Genomic DNA, 16,074 nt, shown 5'->3' with positions numbered 1-16,074 from the left:
GTTTGGGTGGGAAAAGATCTTAAAATCATCTCATTCCATCCACTGCCATGGGCAGGGTCACCTTCCACTGTCCCAGGTTGCTCCAAGCCCTGGAGTGGAAAACGCTTTGGACAATTCCAGGGATCCAGGGGCAGCCACAGCTGCTCTGGGTACCTGTGCCAGGGTCTCCCCACCCTCATGGGGGTGAATTCCTTCCCAAAATCCCATCTAAATCCACTCCTGGCATTCCCTGTGTCCTGTCCCTCCATCCCTTATCCCTCTCCAGCTCTCCTGGAGCCCCTTTAGGCCCTGCAAGGGCTCTGAGCTCTCCCTGGAGCCTTCTCTTCCCCATGAGAGCACCTCCAGCTCTCCCAGCCTGTGGGATTCTCTTTTCCCCACTCAGCCCAATTTTCCAGAGCAGTGACAAACATCCCCACAGGCAGACGGGTGACAGGAGCCACAGAATCCCTGAGCAGCTGCTCTGGGGCACTCACAAGTGAGGTCCCTGCTCCCAGGGAATGCTCCCTGCTCCCGTTTTCCCTGAGCTCATCACTCTGTGTGTCCATACAAGGATTTGGGGAAATTTTTCCCCATCCAGCAAGCAAAGCAGCCTGCTGCTGGCATTTCCCCTCTCCCCATCTGCTCCTGGGATGTTCCCTCCCCGAGGAAAGCCAGCAGAGATGTAACAGCTCCAGCTCTTGGAGCCGATACAGGAGCAGGTGAGCGGTTCAGAGATCACCTGGCACAGCTGGATCCAGCAGCAGACAGATGTGCAGAGCCCACCCCAGCCGGGAGGAGCAGCCCCCTGCCCCCAGGAATTCCTGCAGCGAGTGGCAGGCGAGGAGAGGTGACGGTGACAGATGCAGGAGCAGTGCCCGGGCTCTGCTCCCTGGCTCCCGGCCTAATCGCTGCACTCCGGGCTGGAGATGCCGGAGGAGGAGGAGGAGGAGGAGGGCACTGCCAGGGAGAGCCGCGATGATGCTAATGGAGGAGGCTGTTAGCGGGGTGGGCTTGCGGCTGAGTGCAGCCTGGAAAATGGCCTCGAGGGGAAAAGTGCTCGGTCTGCGAGCTCTGCTGCTCGTTCGGGTGGAATTCAGCTCCTGGAGCCGGGCTGGGGTCCCTGTGGGGCTGCTCCCCTCCCATCCCGCCCAGGCTCTGCTATTCCCAGCTGGACTTGGGCCCCTCCACACATCCCAGCCGTGCAGCACAGCCCCCTGAGCCCTGAGCCAGCCCTCCCGCAGCCGGCAGCGCTCTCTGTGAGCCCAAGGAGCCGCTGTGGGCTTTATCGATTTCCCTCTTTTATTTTTTTCACTGTCGCTTTTAGACCACATTTTCACCCAGCCTTCTCCTTCGAAAGTGCACCCCAGCTGCATCCCTCGCTCAGCTGCATCCCTTCCTCTCGGTTTCCAGAGCAGAGGACGGACACGGGGACACAGCTGGCAGGGGGGACAGCGCTCCTGCCTGTGGCACTTCCATCCTGCCGGAGCTGGGATGAGGGAATCAGGGAATTCTGCCCTTAGGAACACCCGGTAGGTGCCCTGGGGGTGAGGGCTCACTCCAGAGTGTTCCAGGCAGGGCTGCTGGGCTGCAGCTCCAGCGGGATGCGGGCAGGACCCGTGCCAGGCACAGCTCTGCGCACGGCCGGGCCAGGCAGAACGCCGCCGCCCTTCCTAGAAATGCACCCTGGAGCTTAAGAGATGGACCTAATTGAAAAACTCTATCGAGGTTGTAGCAGCAGGGGATAAAAGAGAAAGCTGGGCCCAGATTAACCTGGAGCTCAGCGAGCCGGGAAGCGCGGCAGCCGTGGCCAGGTCCCTAAGCCAATTCCCAGCGTGGCCTGTTCCCGGCTGGATCCATGCTGGGGGAGAGGTGCTTTGTCCTGGATGCAGGAGCTCTGTGCCTCAGGTATGTCCTCGCTCCCCCTTCCCTCCTGACCCCCTCTCCTGCCCCATCCTGCTGGATTTTCTCCGGGGGTTTTGCCAGCCCACGCGGTTCCTGCTGCTGCCTCGCTCTGCTGGTCCTGCCAAGAGCCCGTGCTTGGGGAGAGCTGGAGCTGCTCCAGTTCCCCCAGAGCCTGCATCTTCAGCTGCCTCCTCGTGACATCCTCCTCCTCCTCCCTCCTTCCCTCCCTCCCTCCCCATGCCTGGCATCCCCTCCGGGTGCTGCTCGCCAGCCCTGGTCACTCTGGATCTCCGGGAGGGAATTTCCTCTCCACTCCCAGCACTGGTTGCCACTTCCAGCTCTGGCAAGGACCTTTCAGGAGCCCCTTTTTGGGGCAGCCCCAGAGCCAGGCTGGGAGCAGCCCTTTCTCTCCCAGAAGGGCCGGGGGCAGGAGGGGACAGGTGGCCTCGCTGCTCCGTTAGCACGGGGGTGACGTGTCACCTGCGTTAGCACACCCTGCCTCACACTCTGTGACCCAGAAAGCTGCTTCCTCCCCCTCCCTGCTGGAAGGGGAGCCCAGCTGGTGTTTGCAGAGCAGCTCCTGAAGGCAGCCAGCAGCTCCGGGCTCTCCAGCCAAAGCTTTTCTTGTGGCCAGCGCTTGCACAAGGCGTCCCTTGTCCCTGCGGTTCCGCTGGCGCCTGGGAAGCAGCAGCAGCTCTCCCTGCCCTTCCTTCCCCCAGAGGGGATTGGGGAGGCTGCTCTCCATCCTCACCCCCCAGAGGGGATTTGGGAGGCTGCCCTCCATCCCCCATCCCCCCCAGAGGGATGGAGTTCTCTCTCACCAGAGGGATTTGGGAGGCTGCTCTCCATCCTCACCCCCCAGAGGGGATTTGGGAGGCTGCTCTCCATCCTCACCCCCCAGAGGGGATTTGGGAGGCTGCTCTCCATCCTCACCCCCCAGAGGGTTTCAGCCCCAGGACCAGGACAGAGCAGGAGGGGAGAGGAGCAGCCCAGTACCAAAGGGACACAGGCAGGAATGGAAAGCAGCCAGTGAGCATCTCAGGGAACAGCCAGGCTCTGGCCAGCTCTGCAAGGACAATCTTCCTTCCAAACCCAGCCACCCCCTGAGCCCATCCTCTTCCTCCCCTGGCCAATTGGCTCCTGGTGGGCTTTGACCCCTTGCCCTGATGTGATGCTCAGCAGGTCACAGCTCAGAGCCTTGTGACAGGAACCAGGAGCTCCCGGAAGGGAGGTGTTGAGCCCACTGGCACTCAGCTCTCCCTAACCCTGCTCACCCAGCAGCCACCAGGACCCCACACCAGAGAGGCTCCAGGCCATTCCCAGTGAACAACCCCCACTTTATAAATCTTCACAAAGGTTTTTCGCTTTGTTCACCAGCCCTGGGTAGGGCAGGAAGGGGTGTTTGACGCTGTGTTTGTTCCTATCAGGTGTCAGCAGAGCAGCTGGAGCTGTGCTGCGCCCGCAGAGCTAACCACAGGTATTTTAGCAGCCTGGTGTTTATGTTTCCCATCCCTGCTGCAGCAAGACAATCGCTTTTTGTCACTGTTGTAGCAACAACTGCTGCTCCAGGCCAGGCTAATTCCAGCCCTCGTGGGTTTGGGGCTGTTTGCTCTCACCCAGCAGCAGCAAACAGGTTGTTTTGGGGACAGGCAGTAAAACAGATCAAGGTGGAGGCAGGATTTGTGCTGCTCTGACTGGATTTGTGCTGTCTGGGAGTGATCCCTGGCTTCATGGGATGCTGCCTGCTCTGAGTTTGGGATGGGATCTTGAAAGATTAAGTTTACCGGGCTCTGCTTCAGGATTTGTCTCTAAATCTTAGATTTTGCAGGTGAACAGGTGAAAAAACCCACATAAACTGATTAATTGTCAGTTTTCTGGAGGGAAAAAAAGGGAGCTGTAGGTTGCAAATGTCTTTGCCCAGGACTGTGCCCACAGCTGGAGCTGCAGCCTTGCCCTGTGCCACCCTCCCCTCTCCTGGAGCTCTGCAATAACAGTTATTTGACAAATCAGAAGAGTCAGATCGGGAAGGAAATCAGCTCTCCCCAGGTTTCTGACTTTCATCCGACATGGCAGGACCAAACCAGCAGAAAGTGGAGCAAACCCACCCCTTTGCTGCCCTTCACCCCCATCCCAGCCGGGCTTGGTGGGGCTCTGATCCCTCAGGATCCCTCCCAAACCCTGGGATCGGCTCTTTCCTGATCCCGGGGTGAAGTTCTGAGCTCCTTTTCCTTCCTTTCCCTTCCACCTTCCTGCCTTCCTCAGCCAGGGGTGTTTAATGTGCGGCTGGTGTGCCCTGCATTGGAACCACTGAAAAGGAGACTGAAAAGGAGCCTGAAAATGAGCCTGGAAGGCTCGGGGCCTGTTAATTGAGGAGGAGGGGGAGCATGGAAAAGCCTCTGGCTGCTGCTGCTGCAGGGGAAGGGGCTGCTCTGGAGGCACAGCCTTGCCCTGGGTGGGACCCGACCTGGAGCGCTCATCCCAGGAATGGTGAGGAGCCCTTCCCATGCCAGGCTGGCTTTGGGGCTTTGGGGCTGGGAAAGGGAAAAGAGCCTTCCTGGAAGGTGGAGAAGGTGGAGCTGCTCCCAGAGTTGGTGGCTGGTGACATCAGGACCTCAAGGATGCTGATGTCCTTGGATGTGGGCACTCACGGCCCTTTTGGGGCACTTGGTGGCCCTCACGCTGCTCGTAGGGCTGGGAAGGGGAAAAGATCCTTCCTGGAAGGTGATGAAGGTGGAGGTGCTGCCAGGGGTTGATGGCTGGTGACATCAGGACCTCAGGGATGCTGATGTCCTTGGATGTGGGCACTGTCGGGGCACTTGGTGGCCTTCAGGACACTCATAGGGCTGGGAAGGGGAAAAGATCCTTCCTGGAAGGTGGAGCTGCTCCCAGGGGTTGATGGCTCATCAGGAGCTCAGGGATGCTGCTGTCCTTGGGTGTGGGCACTGTCGGGGCACTTGGTACCCCTCAGGCTGCTCGTAGGGATGCTGGATGCCCCGGGGGCTTTGCTGGCACTCCTTCCTCTGTCTGTCTCAGCTCTGAGCTGCCTTGTGCAGCGGGGTGAGAGTAAATCCGCGCTCCCCCATCACCCAAGGGCTTTGCAGGGCACGGATGGGGGCTCGGAGCGGGGCTGGATGGGAGGAGGAGCCGGGGCTCCGCCATCCTCACTCATTCACCGGGTTCCAACCAACCCTGCCGAGCCCAAAGGCGCCCGGCTGGCACCTCCTGCCCAGGCATCCCCCGTGCCAGCCTGCGGCACCCGGGAGCTGGGATGTGACCGCGGGCATCGCCGCTGCGGGCACCGGGTAAGTGCCACCCCCTCGGCGCCCCGGCTTTGTCCCTTTGTCCCTTTCCTCTGAGGGTCCCCCCTGGCCGGGCAGCTCGGTCCCCGCTCCGGTGACACCTGCCATGAGCGTCTGGGGCTTTTTGGAGCGTGAACTCGCCGGGATGCAAACGTTCCTCTGGCCTGGTGCTGGCACACGGGAGCCGAGCTGGAGGAATCCTGCTGGAATGGTGGCAGGGGGAATCTTCCACCCCAATTCTGGAGCTGGAATCTGGCCCTTATCCATGGGGAGGGGGCTGCTGTGTTCTCTGCAAGGGTTTGGCCACAGGGGGTGGTCCCAGAGGATCAGATCCCAGAGGAACAGATCCCAGAGGATGGAGACCCCCTGTGCACAGAGCTGGGTGTCCCCATTGCAGAGAATCAGATTCCAGAGGATGAGATTCCAGAGGATCGGATCCAAGAAGATCAGATCCCAGGGGATGAAGACCCCCTGTGCACAGAGCTGGGTGTCCCCATCCCAGAGGATGAGATTCCAGAGGATGAAATCCCAGGGAATCAGATCCCAGAGGATGGAGACCCCCTGTGCAGGGAGCTGAGTGTCCCCATCGCAGAGAATCAGATTCCAGAGGATGAGATTCCAGAGGATCAGATCCAAGAGGATCAGATCCCAGGGGATGGAGACCCCCTGTGCACAGAGCTGGGTGTCCCCATCCCAGAGGAACAGATCCCAGAGGATGGAGACCCCCTGTGCACAGAGCTAGGTGTCCCCATCCCAGAGGATGAGATTCCAGAGGATGAAATCCCAGGGAATCAGATCCCAGAGGATGGAGACCCCCTGTGCACAGAGCTGGGTGTCCCCAGCACGACCCTCCTCTGTCCCAGAGCCACCAGCAGGTGCCAAACCCCACAGGATTTGCCTCAAAACAGATTTGTTGATATTTGGGCAGCCTCCAGGAGAGCTGCAAAGTGAGATCCTGTGGAGGACTCCACTCCCCAGCCCTATGGGGGTGGGTCACAGCTCAGGCTGCACCTGGGGAACTGATAAAAATACAGAATTAAAAGCAGAGACAGCGAATTTTCACTTCCCCTTGGTGGCTGCTGCCAACCCATTTCAGAGCTTCTTGGAAAGGCAGAGGTCAGGCAGGGGGGGCAGAGGCTTTCCTTGGCTCTCTGTGTAGCCCAGAGCTTGGAAGAGCCAAAATGAGTCACTGACCCTCATCCCAATGAGCTTTTCCCAGCAGCTGTGGGAGGAGGGGTGAAGATTTCCCAATAAAGGGAATTTTTTTTTGCAGAAAATTTTTCAGCATTTTGAAAGAATGGCATCCTACAGTGGGAATTACCCATCCAAAAGCTCTGGGGATATCAGGGATGCCCGAGAGGAGCAGTGGATGATGTGGATTCCAGCAGTGCATCCCAGCAGCTGCTCCTGCTCAGCCCGAGGGAGGCAGCTCTGGGATCACACAGGGGAAACAGAGAAATTGTGGGGTTTTCTCTGCAAGAACCAACCTAGAACCAGCCCAATTCCTCATCCTGAAATATTTTCAGGGGTGGAGAAGCTGGGATGGGACCACATGGGGAAAACAGAAATTGTGGGGTTTTCTCTGCAAGAACCAACCTAAAATCAACCCAATTCCTCATCCTGAAATATTTTCAGGAGTGGAGAAGCTGGGATGGGACCACACAGGGGGAAACAGAAATTGTGGGGTTTTCTCTGCAAGAACCAACCTAGAACCAGCCCAATTCCTCCTGCTCCCAAACTTTCTCATCCTGAAATATTTTCAGGGGTGGAGAAGCTGGGATGGGACCACTCATGGGAAACAGAGAAATTGTGGGGTTTTCTTTGCAAGAACCAACCTAAAACCAGCCCGATTCCTCATCCTGAAATACTTTCAGGAGTGGAGAAGCTGGGATGGGACCACAGAGGGGGAAACAGAAATTGTGGGGTTTTCTCTGCAAGAACCAACCTAGAACCAACCCAGTTCCTCCTGCTCCCAAACTTTCTCATCCCGAAATATTTTCAGGGGTGGAGAAGCTGGGATGGGACCACACGGTGAAAACAGAAATTGTGGGGTTTTCTCTGCAAGAACCAACCTAAAACCAGCCCGATTCCTCATCCTGAAATATTTTCAGGGGTGGAGAAGCTGGGATGGGACCACACGGGGAAAACAGAAATTGTGGGGTTTTCTCTGCAAGAACCAACCTAGAACCAGCCCAATTCCTCCTGCTCCCAAACTTCTCATCCCGAAATACTTTCAGTGGTGGAAAAGCTGGGATGGGACCACTCATCCAGCACCATGCTCCTTCTCCACCCTCCCAAAAAGTTCTTCCTGGGCCCCGTTGGGCCGGGTTGAGTCACCGCGGTGCCGTGACATCAGCGGTGGTTTTGCGAGCGAGCAGCCGCGTTTCCTGTGGCTCCCGAAGGCACAGACACGCAGGGAGGGATGTGAGCTCCGAGCTCCTGCTCCTTCCTGCCCCAGCATCGCCTCCCTGAGCCTCTCTCCCCTCTCTCCCCCAGCGCCTGCAGCGAGGGCCGGCGGCGGGGCTGGAGGGCTGGATGCCGCTGAGAGGATGAGAACATGGGGCTCAGGTTATCCTGCCTGAAAGGTGAGCTTGGGGCGAGGCTTTGGGGCATTGCTGCTGCTCCCCTGAAGGGATGGTTGTACCCACAGGAGGCTCAGGTGTGGGCGGGTTGGGTGGAGTTTGGGAATGCGGCGGAATTTCTCAAGTCCCACCTGTTGCGCGTGGATCACCCCAAAGAGGACTTTCCCAGCTTTGTTTTCCCAGCTTTGTTTTCCCAGCTTTGTTTTCCCAGCTTTGTTTTCTCATTCCCGTGCTTGCCCTGCACCTTTTGCTCTGGAGAACGCATGGGTTCAGTAAATCAGGTGGGTTTTCCTCAGAGGCAGGAAAGGCTGCTCAGGGACACGTGGGTGGGATGGAGGATGCTGGCCCCGAGCATCCCTCGCTGCTCCTCTCTCCCCAGGGACACTCCAACCAGGAGCTTCTTCCCCAAGTTGAATTTTCTTAATGGATTCAGGCTGGGAATGGCGTCAGGGATGTCTGCACAGGGGCAGAGCTTTTAGTGCTGCTGGCCTGGGATGGATATGGCATCTCCCATTAGCTCTGCATCCCTCTGACTCCTGCTAATCGCCCTTGGGCTCGTTAGGGATGGGGCTTAATGAGGATCCTTCTCCAGGATGCAGGGCTGCCTCTTCCCTGGCTGTTCCCAGGCCCAGATTCCGTGGGATTCTGCTTGTGGTGGGCACAGAGCATCACCCAAAAATGAGCTCTGCCCCCTCTCCACATCAGGGATGTTGGCAGGGAGTGGTCAGGGGGGTTTGGGGTCTCACAGCCCCCCCTGTCCAACAAGGGATAACTGAAGCAGCCAGGGAATCCCAATCCTGACCCAAATCCAGAACAAAGCCCCAAAATATCCCCCTGTGCTTCCAGACCCCTCTGATGAGCTCGGAGCCTGGAATAAAAGAAAAGACCCTCCCCCTTTTCCAGCTCCCTTACATAAGGCAGGGCTTTATCCTTAATTAAAAAGAGATTAAAAATATCAGTGTCTGTCCCCTCCGGGCATTTCCTTGCTTGGGAAGAGCTGAAACCTCCCTGGATGCCGCCTGTGCCACACGGGGCTTTTCTCCTGATTAAAAAAAAAAAGCAGATTAAAGCGATCTGCTCCCCTCTAAGGAGGGGTGGGCTGGGCAGGTGGTCCAGAGAAGGGAGGGGGATCCACCTCTGAAACCCCCTAAAATCCAAGGTGGATCATGGGGAGGAGATGTGAGGATGCTGTAAAGGGTTGGCACGGAGGAGGGCGGCGAGCTGGAGGATGCTGATGCCTGATCTCCTTGTTTTATCCCCAAAATGTCCCTCCCTCCCCAGGCCTGAAGATGTGTGTGAGCAGCGGCAACGGCAGCGAGGGGACCCCGAGGGCGGCACAGAAGCACCTCCACGTGCCCTCCATCATCGTCACACCGCCCACACCCACGGGCACCGCGCTGGCCCGCCGTGGGGAGGGTCCCTCGCCCTGCAGCCCCTGCTGAGAGAGGGGGACACCGGGGGCACCCACGTCGGGATGGAGCCACAGCCCCCAGGGCACGGCTGCTGCTGCCAGGGACACGCGGGGCACCCACACGGGTGGGTTTGGACACCTGGGATTGGGGTTTGTCCCTTTTCCTGACAGCGACGGGGAGGGGGATCCTCCCCATGGTGAATAAAACCCCATGGGCTCTGCACCCCCAGCTTGGCTGTGTCCGCACGGGGAGGGTGGGTTGTGCACCCCAAAAACACCCCGAGGCCATCCCCGTGTCTGTTGGGGCCAAAAGTGGTGTCCCCACCTCTCCAGAAGGGATTTTTGCCCCCAAAAACACCTCGGAGCCACCCCTCTGTGCCTGTTGGGGCCAAAAGTGGTGTCCCCACCTCTCCAGGAGTGATTTTTGCCCCCCCAAAACCACCCCAGGACCACCCCCTTATGCCTCTTGGGGGCAAAAGCGGTGTCCCCACCTCTCCAGGAGGGATTGAAGGATCCATTTCAGCAAAGAGCAGCAGGAAAATGAACTCGGCAGTGTCACCTGCACCCCCATCTTGGCTGTGTCAGCACGAGGAGGGTGGGTTGTGCACCCCAAAAACACCCCAGCACCACCAAACACCCCAGGAACACCCCTTGTGCCTGTTGGGGGCCAAAATTGGTGTCCTCAACTCTCCAGGAAGGATTTTTGCCCCCAAAAACACCCAAGGGCCACCCCCCTGTGCCTCTTGGGGGGCAAAATTCGTGTCCCCACCTCTCCAGGAGGGACTGAAGGATCCATTTCAGCAAACAGCAGCGGGAAAATGAACTCGGCGGTGTCACCTGCATCCCGCCAGTGTCACCTGCATCCCGCCGGATCGGGATCGGGATCGGGATCCATCCCGGCACGGAGCCGGGGGCGATGCTTCCCGGGGAGCGGCGGCACCGGAGCCGGCGGGAGAGGCGGGAGTGTGAAAGCAGATGGAAATTTAATTTTTTAATGACAGCAGCAGATGGCAAAAGACACGCGAGGGGAGCACAGCGTGGGGGAGACGCTCCCGGAGCGCCCAGAACGTGCTGGCGGCACCGGGGGCTGCTCCGGGAACGGGGCTTGGGGACCGTGCTCGTGCCACCCATGGGGAGGGTGGGCTGGGGGTGCCCAGGGCTTGGATCCCACCCCAGGATGGGGGTAACGCTCATCCCAAGGGTGGTGGATGATCCATGGGTGGTCCCAGGGCTGGGGTGGTTTGGGAGGGGAGTGGGAGAGGTGGATTTGGACTTGCAAATGGAATGCAACCCCCATCCCAAAATCATCCAGAAACCACTTGGCTGAGCTGGGTGTGGGTGTGGGGATGGATGGATGGATGAACGGATGGATGGATGGATGGATGATGGATGGATGGATGGATGGATGGATGGATGGATTGATGGATGATGGATGGATGGATGATGGATGGATGGATGAGGAACAGAGGAAAGGGACAGGTGAGTGATGGCAGGTGCCTGAGCATGAGTGTCTGCACAGGGGCCACTGAACAGACAGACAGACGGACACTGCTGCTGGTGCGTGCACAGAAGGGAGGCTGCTGGGGCCTGGGCACCAGGGACAGCCGCACACGGTCCGTGTGACCCCTCACGGTCCGTGTCACCCATCACAATCCGTGTCACCTATCACAGTCGGCGTCACTCATCGCAGCCCCGGGGTCGATGCCGCTCCCGGCCGCCAGAGGGCGACAGCAGCGGGCTCCGCCACTCCCTCGGCGCCCCGGCAACAAGTACCGAGCGCTGATTGGCCGAGCGCCCGCGGGGTGCGCCGCCATTGGTCCCCGTGCTCCCATCCGGACCTCCCCCCGCGGGGCCGCGGGAGCGCGCCGCGAGCAGGACAGCCAATCAGAGAGGCGTGCGCCACGGCAACAGAAAGGGCCAGCCAATCAGCGTGCTCCGCGCCGCGCCAGGCTCCGCCTCCCCTGAAAACCGCGAAAACGCGCCGGGCGGCAGGAGCGGGAAGCGGTGGGCGGGGCCTGGGGGCTGCCCAGCCAATAGGGAGCGAGGGCGGGCTCGGCCCGGGTTCGATCCCGGCGCGGTCCCGGCCCGGTCCCGGTTCGATCCCGGCCCGATCCCCGCTGGGCTGGCCCGGGCCCATGGAGCCGGCCGAGGTGGAGTTCCTGGCCGAGAAGGAGCTGGTGACGATCGTGCCCAACTTCAGCCTCGACCGGATTCACCTCATCGGGGTCGGCAGGGCCGGGCCGGGCTGGGCTGGGCTGAGGGGGCTGGAACGGGCCTGGGGCCTTGGGGACACGGCCTGGGGTGACCGGGAACGGGTCTGGGTGGGTCTTGGGCGCAGGGTTTGGGTCTGGGGAATGGGGTTTGAGGGATTGGGATTGAGGTGCTGGAGCTGGGGGGTGAGGGAGAGGAGCTGGGGGGGGAGGTCTGAGGGATGAGGGTGGTCTGAGGAGATGAGGGTGGGTCTGAGGGGATTGAGATGGGTCTGAGGGGATGAGGGTGGGTCTGGGGTGTTTGAGAACAGGGGGAGGAGATGAGGGGATGGATTTGGGATGGAGGGATTCAGGAATGACAAGCAGAGGGTTGGGAGCACAGGCAGTGCAGCCTCCAGGAGGTTTGGAGGGATCTGTTCCGTCCCTCACATCTCAGGGGGACCCTGAGCCCCAGCTGGGGGTGTCCGGCTGTCCTGGGGCTGACCAGAACCTGGGGAGCCTCTGGGAACTGCATGTCCAGGGAGATGGGAGTTTGTAACTCCTCTGAAACACCTTGGAATAGAAAATGTACTGGAAACAGTTATTCCTTCTCAAGGGAGATGAGAGCAAAAATTCTGGGAAGTGAGAGGAGGAAAGGCAGGATCAAATGTTTGACTCAGGCTTTTCCAAATCCTCTGGAAACTCTCACCACATTAGCAGACAAGTCCTGTGCTGTCCAAGCCCTGGTTGTTGCCTGCCTCTCATCCTTAATTTGTTTTCCAGGGAGATCTGGGTCCCTTCAACCCTGGCTTGCCAGTGGAAGTGCCTGTGTGGTTGGCCATTAATCTGAAGCAGAGGCAGAAGTGTCGGCTCATTCCCCCAGAGTGGATGGATGTTGGTGAGGATGGAGGCTCTGGCTTCAGCTCTGGCCTTCAATGGGTGCAGTGCAAACATGATATTAAAAATAATCTGTTTTTCACCATTAGTGGGGAGCTTAATTCAAAAACACAAAGCAGCTCAGACAGAAGGATCTCATGTCCCACCACTGGAATTCCTTATTTACTCCGAGGGTGGTGAGGCTTGCTCAGAAAAATCTTTGGGGACTTTGGGTCACAGAATCCCAGAATTTTTTAGGTTGGAAAAGACCTCCAACCTCATCAACTTGTGCCCATCTTGTCACCACCTCCAGGGATGGAGACTTGAGACCTCCCTGGGCAGCCCCTTCCAGTGTTTAACCACCCTTTCAGTCCAGGAATTCTGATGTTTGACCTGAACCTCCCCTGGCAAAACCTGAGGCTGTTTGCTCTCATCCTGTCACCAATTCTTGGGAAAATCTCTGTGAGGAGGGAGTCCCTGGAGGCATCCATGTCCTGATCCTACCTAAACAACGTGGATTTTCCTGGGGAGAGGGGAAAACCACACCTGGAGCATTGAAAGCCTGGCAAGGGCTGAGCATCCCTGGTTGTATTTTAGGGAAACTGGAGGAAATCCGGGATCAGGAGCGGAAGGAGGACACCTTCACCCCAATGCCCAGTCCCTACTACATGGAGCTCACCAAGCTGCTGCTGAACTAGTGAGTAGGAGCTGGGCTGGGCCATTTTCCACCCCACTTGGTGTGAGCACGGAGCATTTTTCAAGCTTTGCTTGGCAGCAGCCCCGCAGGGCGGTGGGGAAAGGGAGAGTTGAGGGAGCTTTCATCCCTCGGCCTGCCAAGATTTCGCAGCAGCTCTTCCCTGCTGGTGACTCTGCCTCTCAGGAACTCGGGGATGGCTCCTTCCATGGCCTCATAATTGGGGCTGTGCTGCTTTATTGAGCAGCAGCTCAGCGTGGAGGCCTGGAGGAGCCGCCACACGTTCCGTGCTGCAATCTGTTCAGCAGCCTCCAGCCTCCAGGCTCCTTGCTTGGCTCTCCTTCAGGAGGAAAGCTCCTCTTGCCTCAGCCTGGGAAAGCAGGAGGCCGGGGATATTCCGAGCCTGAGCTCCTTCCTGCCTGCTGAGGCATTTCACTTGTGAAATCTGCTGGCTGGGATTTGTCTCGGCGAGGGCTCTGCTGACTTTTTAAGCCCTCCATTAAGCAGGGTGGGCATTCCAGCTCTGGCTTTTCCCCCTGGAGAGGAGGCTCCTGGCGTGCTGCTCCCTCCCAGCACGCTGCAGCGGCCCTGACAGCTCTGTCCCTGTGCATCCATCCTGTCTCCCAGCTCCTTCTGGCAGCACTGAGTGCCTTTAATGGGGTGAGTTGGCGCATCCCATCCTGCCCTTCCAGCTTAATTCTCCCTGATGGATCCCCAGGAGCCCCAAGGTGGGGATTTCATCCTGCCTGAGCCCTTGGGTTCATCAGGTTTGGGGCCCTCTGTGCACCTCAAACCAGCTGGGCAATTAAAGAGCAGAAGGATTCTAGTGCCAGCCAGCTGCTGCATTGGAGCTGAGCATTCCTGGGGAAAGAACCCATCCCAGAAACGCCAGCAGGACAAGGAGCAGAGGAGTTTTAGTGTGGAGTTGCAGACAAGGAGCAGAGAGGATTTTAGTGTGGAGTCTGAGGTTTTTAGCAAACTGTCCTGCGAGCTCAGGGTGGGGTGAGGTGGCGACAACACCGCACAGTGACACAACCACCGGGTGCCATAACCACTCAGTGGCACAGCCACACCCCCCTCAGAGCCTGCCCTGACCCTGCCCTCCCTTTGCCTGCCCCAGTGCCTCTGACAACATCCCCAGGGCGGACGAGATCCGGACGCTGGTGAAGGACACGTGGGACACGCGCATGGCCAAGCTGCGCCTGTCCGCCGACAGCTTCGTGCGGCAGCAGGAGGCTCACGCCAAGGTGAGGGATCCAGGGGGATCAGGGAACAGGGGAATGCTTGTCCTGGCTTGTGGGTGTGTTACTGAGGAGCTGGAGGTGGGTGTTGAACCTTTTGAGGAGTCATGGCATGGTGTGGGTTGGCTCTTAAAGATCTCGTTCCACCCCTTTCCACACTTTGCAGCAGCAAGCCCCATCCAGCTTGTCCTTGAGCACTTCCAGGCATGGGGAGTGCTCCTGAAATGGTGCTGGGGTGCTTCTCTTGCCCAGGGCTGGCAGCTGGGTCAGTCCCTTGGGGTGTCACCAAAGGGAGTTGTGGGCTGTGAGCTGCTTCCCGAGTACCTTGTATTCTCAGATCCTGTTGTTTCCCCTTTCAGCTGGATAACTTAACCCTGATGGAGATCAACACCACTGGGACTTTCCTCACCCAGGCCTTGGACCACATGTACAAGCTCCGGACCAACCTCCAGCCTGGAGAGGGCTCCCACTCCCAGGACTTCTGACGGGGAGCTGAGGAAGGAGCTGAGGAGCTGCTTCACCTGGGCAGCCCCCACTGCCTGCAGGGACTGCCTGCCCTCAAATCCCCCCTCAGGGCTGGGGGAATTGCTCCAGAGCTGCTGCAGCATCCCCAGAGCCTCAGTGCAGGGGCTTTTCGCCCTCCCTCCCCCAGGGGTTTTTACTCTCCATCCTGGGGTTGTCCCCACCCCCTTTTGGGCCACTTTTACTCCCTCCCTACCTTTTTGTCATCCCCCAAAACACAACTTTATTCAGAGCCCAGCTCTGTCCATGTTCCTTTCTCTATTTACAGCTCTGGGATGTGACACTGGGGGTGACACAGGGCACAGGGTGAGCTTGGGGACATCAGCTGTGTGTCACTCTGTCCTGTCCGTGTGTCCTCCCCCTTGGAGTCACTGTATCCTGTCCTTGTCCTAGTCCAGGTGCCACCCCATTCCCTCACCTGTGGCACAACTCGTGTGACCCCAGCTCTGTCACTGCCCATTAAACACTCCCTGTGTCCCATGGCATGGTGGCACCGTGTCCCCTGTGTGTGGCACAGTCCCTATTGACCCCACTGCAGTGTCCCCACAGGGCACAGAGATGCCCCAGCTGTCCTTGTTGTCCCCACATCCTGGTGCCACTGTCCCTGTGTGCCTCAGGGCACGAAGAGAGGGTGGTGGCACTGTCCCCATGTCCCTAGGTGGTGCACTGTCCATGTCCTCAGGAGAGAGCAGGCAGTGCACTGTCCTTCCCTGGGGGCCACTGTCCCCATGTCCCCTCAGGGCATGAGAGCAGCCAGTGCCACTGTCCCCGTGTCCCTTGGGGTGGTGCCACTGTCCCCATGTCCCCTTGGGGCATGAAGATCAGGGCAGTACCACTGTTCTGTGTCCCCTCAGGACAAGAAAAGTGGTGCCACTGTCCCCATGTCCGAGCAGTGAGTGCCATTGTCCCTGTGTCCCCTCAGGGTGGTGCCACTGTCCCCCTGTCCCTGGGCACAAGAGCAGGTGGTGCCACTGTCCCCGTGTCCCCTCAGGGTGGTGCCACTGCCCCTGTCCCTCAGGGCATGAGAGCAGCAGTGCCACTGTCCCCATGTCCCCTGGGGTGGTGCCACTGTCCCCGTGTCCCCTTGGGGCATGAAGATCAGGGCAGTACCACTGTTCTGTGTCCCCTCAGGACAAGAAAAGTGGTGCCACTGTCCCCATGTCCGAGCAGTGAGTGCCATTGTCCCTGTGTCCCCTCAGGGTGGTGCCACTGTCCCCATGTCCCCTCAGGGCACAAAGAGCAGGCGGTGCCACTGTCCCCATGTCCCCTGGGGCGGTGCCACTGTCCCCATGTCCCCTCAGGGCACAAAGAGCAGGCGGTGCCACTGTCCCCATGTCCCCTGGGCACAAAGAGCAGGCGGTGCCACTGTCCCCGTGTCC

At 59.1% G+C, this 16,074-nt stretch overlaps 1 protein-coding gene and 1 long non-coding RNA gene across 2 annotated transcripts; both read left to right on the top strand.

The window, feature by feature from the left end:
• Positions 1-5,026: 5,026 nt before the first annotated feature.
• Positions 5,027-9,396, top strand: LOC135452706 (uncharacterized). The gene is made up of 3 exons (XR_010441677.1): positions 5,027-5,183; positions 7,677-7,765; positions 9,044-9,396. It is a non-coding gene; the product is annotated as an uncharacterized LOC135452706 (long non-coding RNA).
• A 1,787-nt stretch (positions 9,397-11,183) lies between these two features.
• On the top strand, positions 11,184-15,178 carry GINS2 (GINS complex subunit 2). Its single transcript, XM_064723133.1, has 5 exons — positions 11,184-11,398; positions 12,146-12,260; positions 12,836-12,935; positions 14,053-14,179; positions 14,533-15,178. Exons 1-5 carry the CDS (start codon positions 11,309-11,311, stop codon positions 14,656-14,658), a joined length of 558 nt encoding a protein of 185 aa, XP_064579203.1. The 5' UTR covers positions 11,184-11,308; the 3' UTR covers positions 14,659-15,178.
• The last annotated feature ends 896 nt before the right edge of the window (positions 15,179-16,074 follow it).

Source organism: Zonotrichia leucophrys, chromosome 11 (assembly GCF_028769735.1).
Source record: "Zonotrichia leucophrys gambelii isolate GWCS_2022_RI chromosome 11, RI_Zleu_2.0, whole genome shotgun sequence".
NCBI lineage: Eukaryota > Metazoa > Chordata > Aves > Passeriformes > Passerellidae > Zonotrichia > Zonotrichia leucophrys.
Note: the sequence above shows the minus strand (reverse complement) of the source record. Positions and strands in the feature narration are given on the sequence as shown.

What these genes read in the sequence shown, in the direction of transcription:
- GINS2 (XM_064723133.1), top strand. Translation starts at nt 11,309, where the DNA reads ATGGAGCCGGCCGAGGTGGAGTTCCTGGCCGAGAAGGAGCTGGTGACG. An exon ending in ACCGGATTCACCTCATCGGG is followed by an intron (nt 11,399 to 12,145) that starts GTCGGCAGGGCC and finishes TTTGTTTTCCAG; the next exon opens with GGAGATCTGGGTCCCTTCAA. An exon ending in ACCAAGCTGCTGCTGAACTA is followed by an intron (nt 12,936 to 14,052) that starts GTGAGTAGGAGC and finishes TGCCTGCCCCAG; the next exon opens with TGCCTCTGACAACATCCCCA.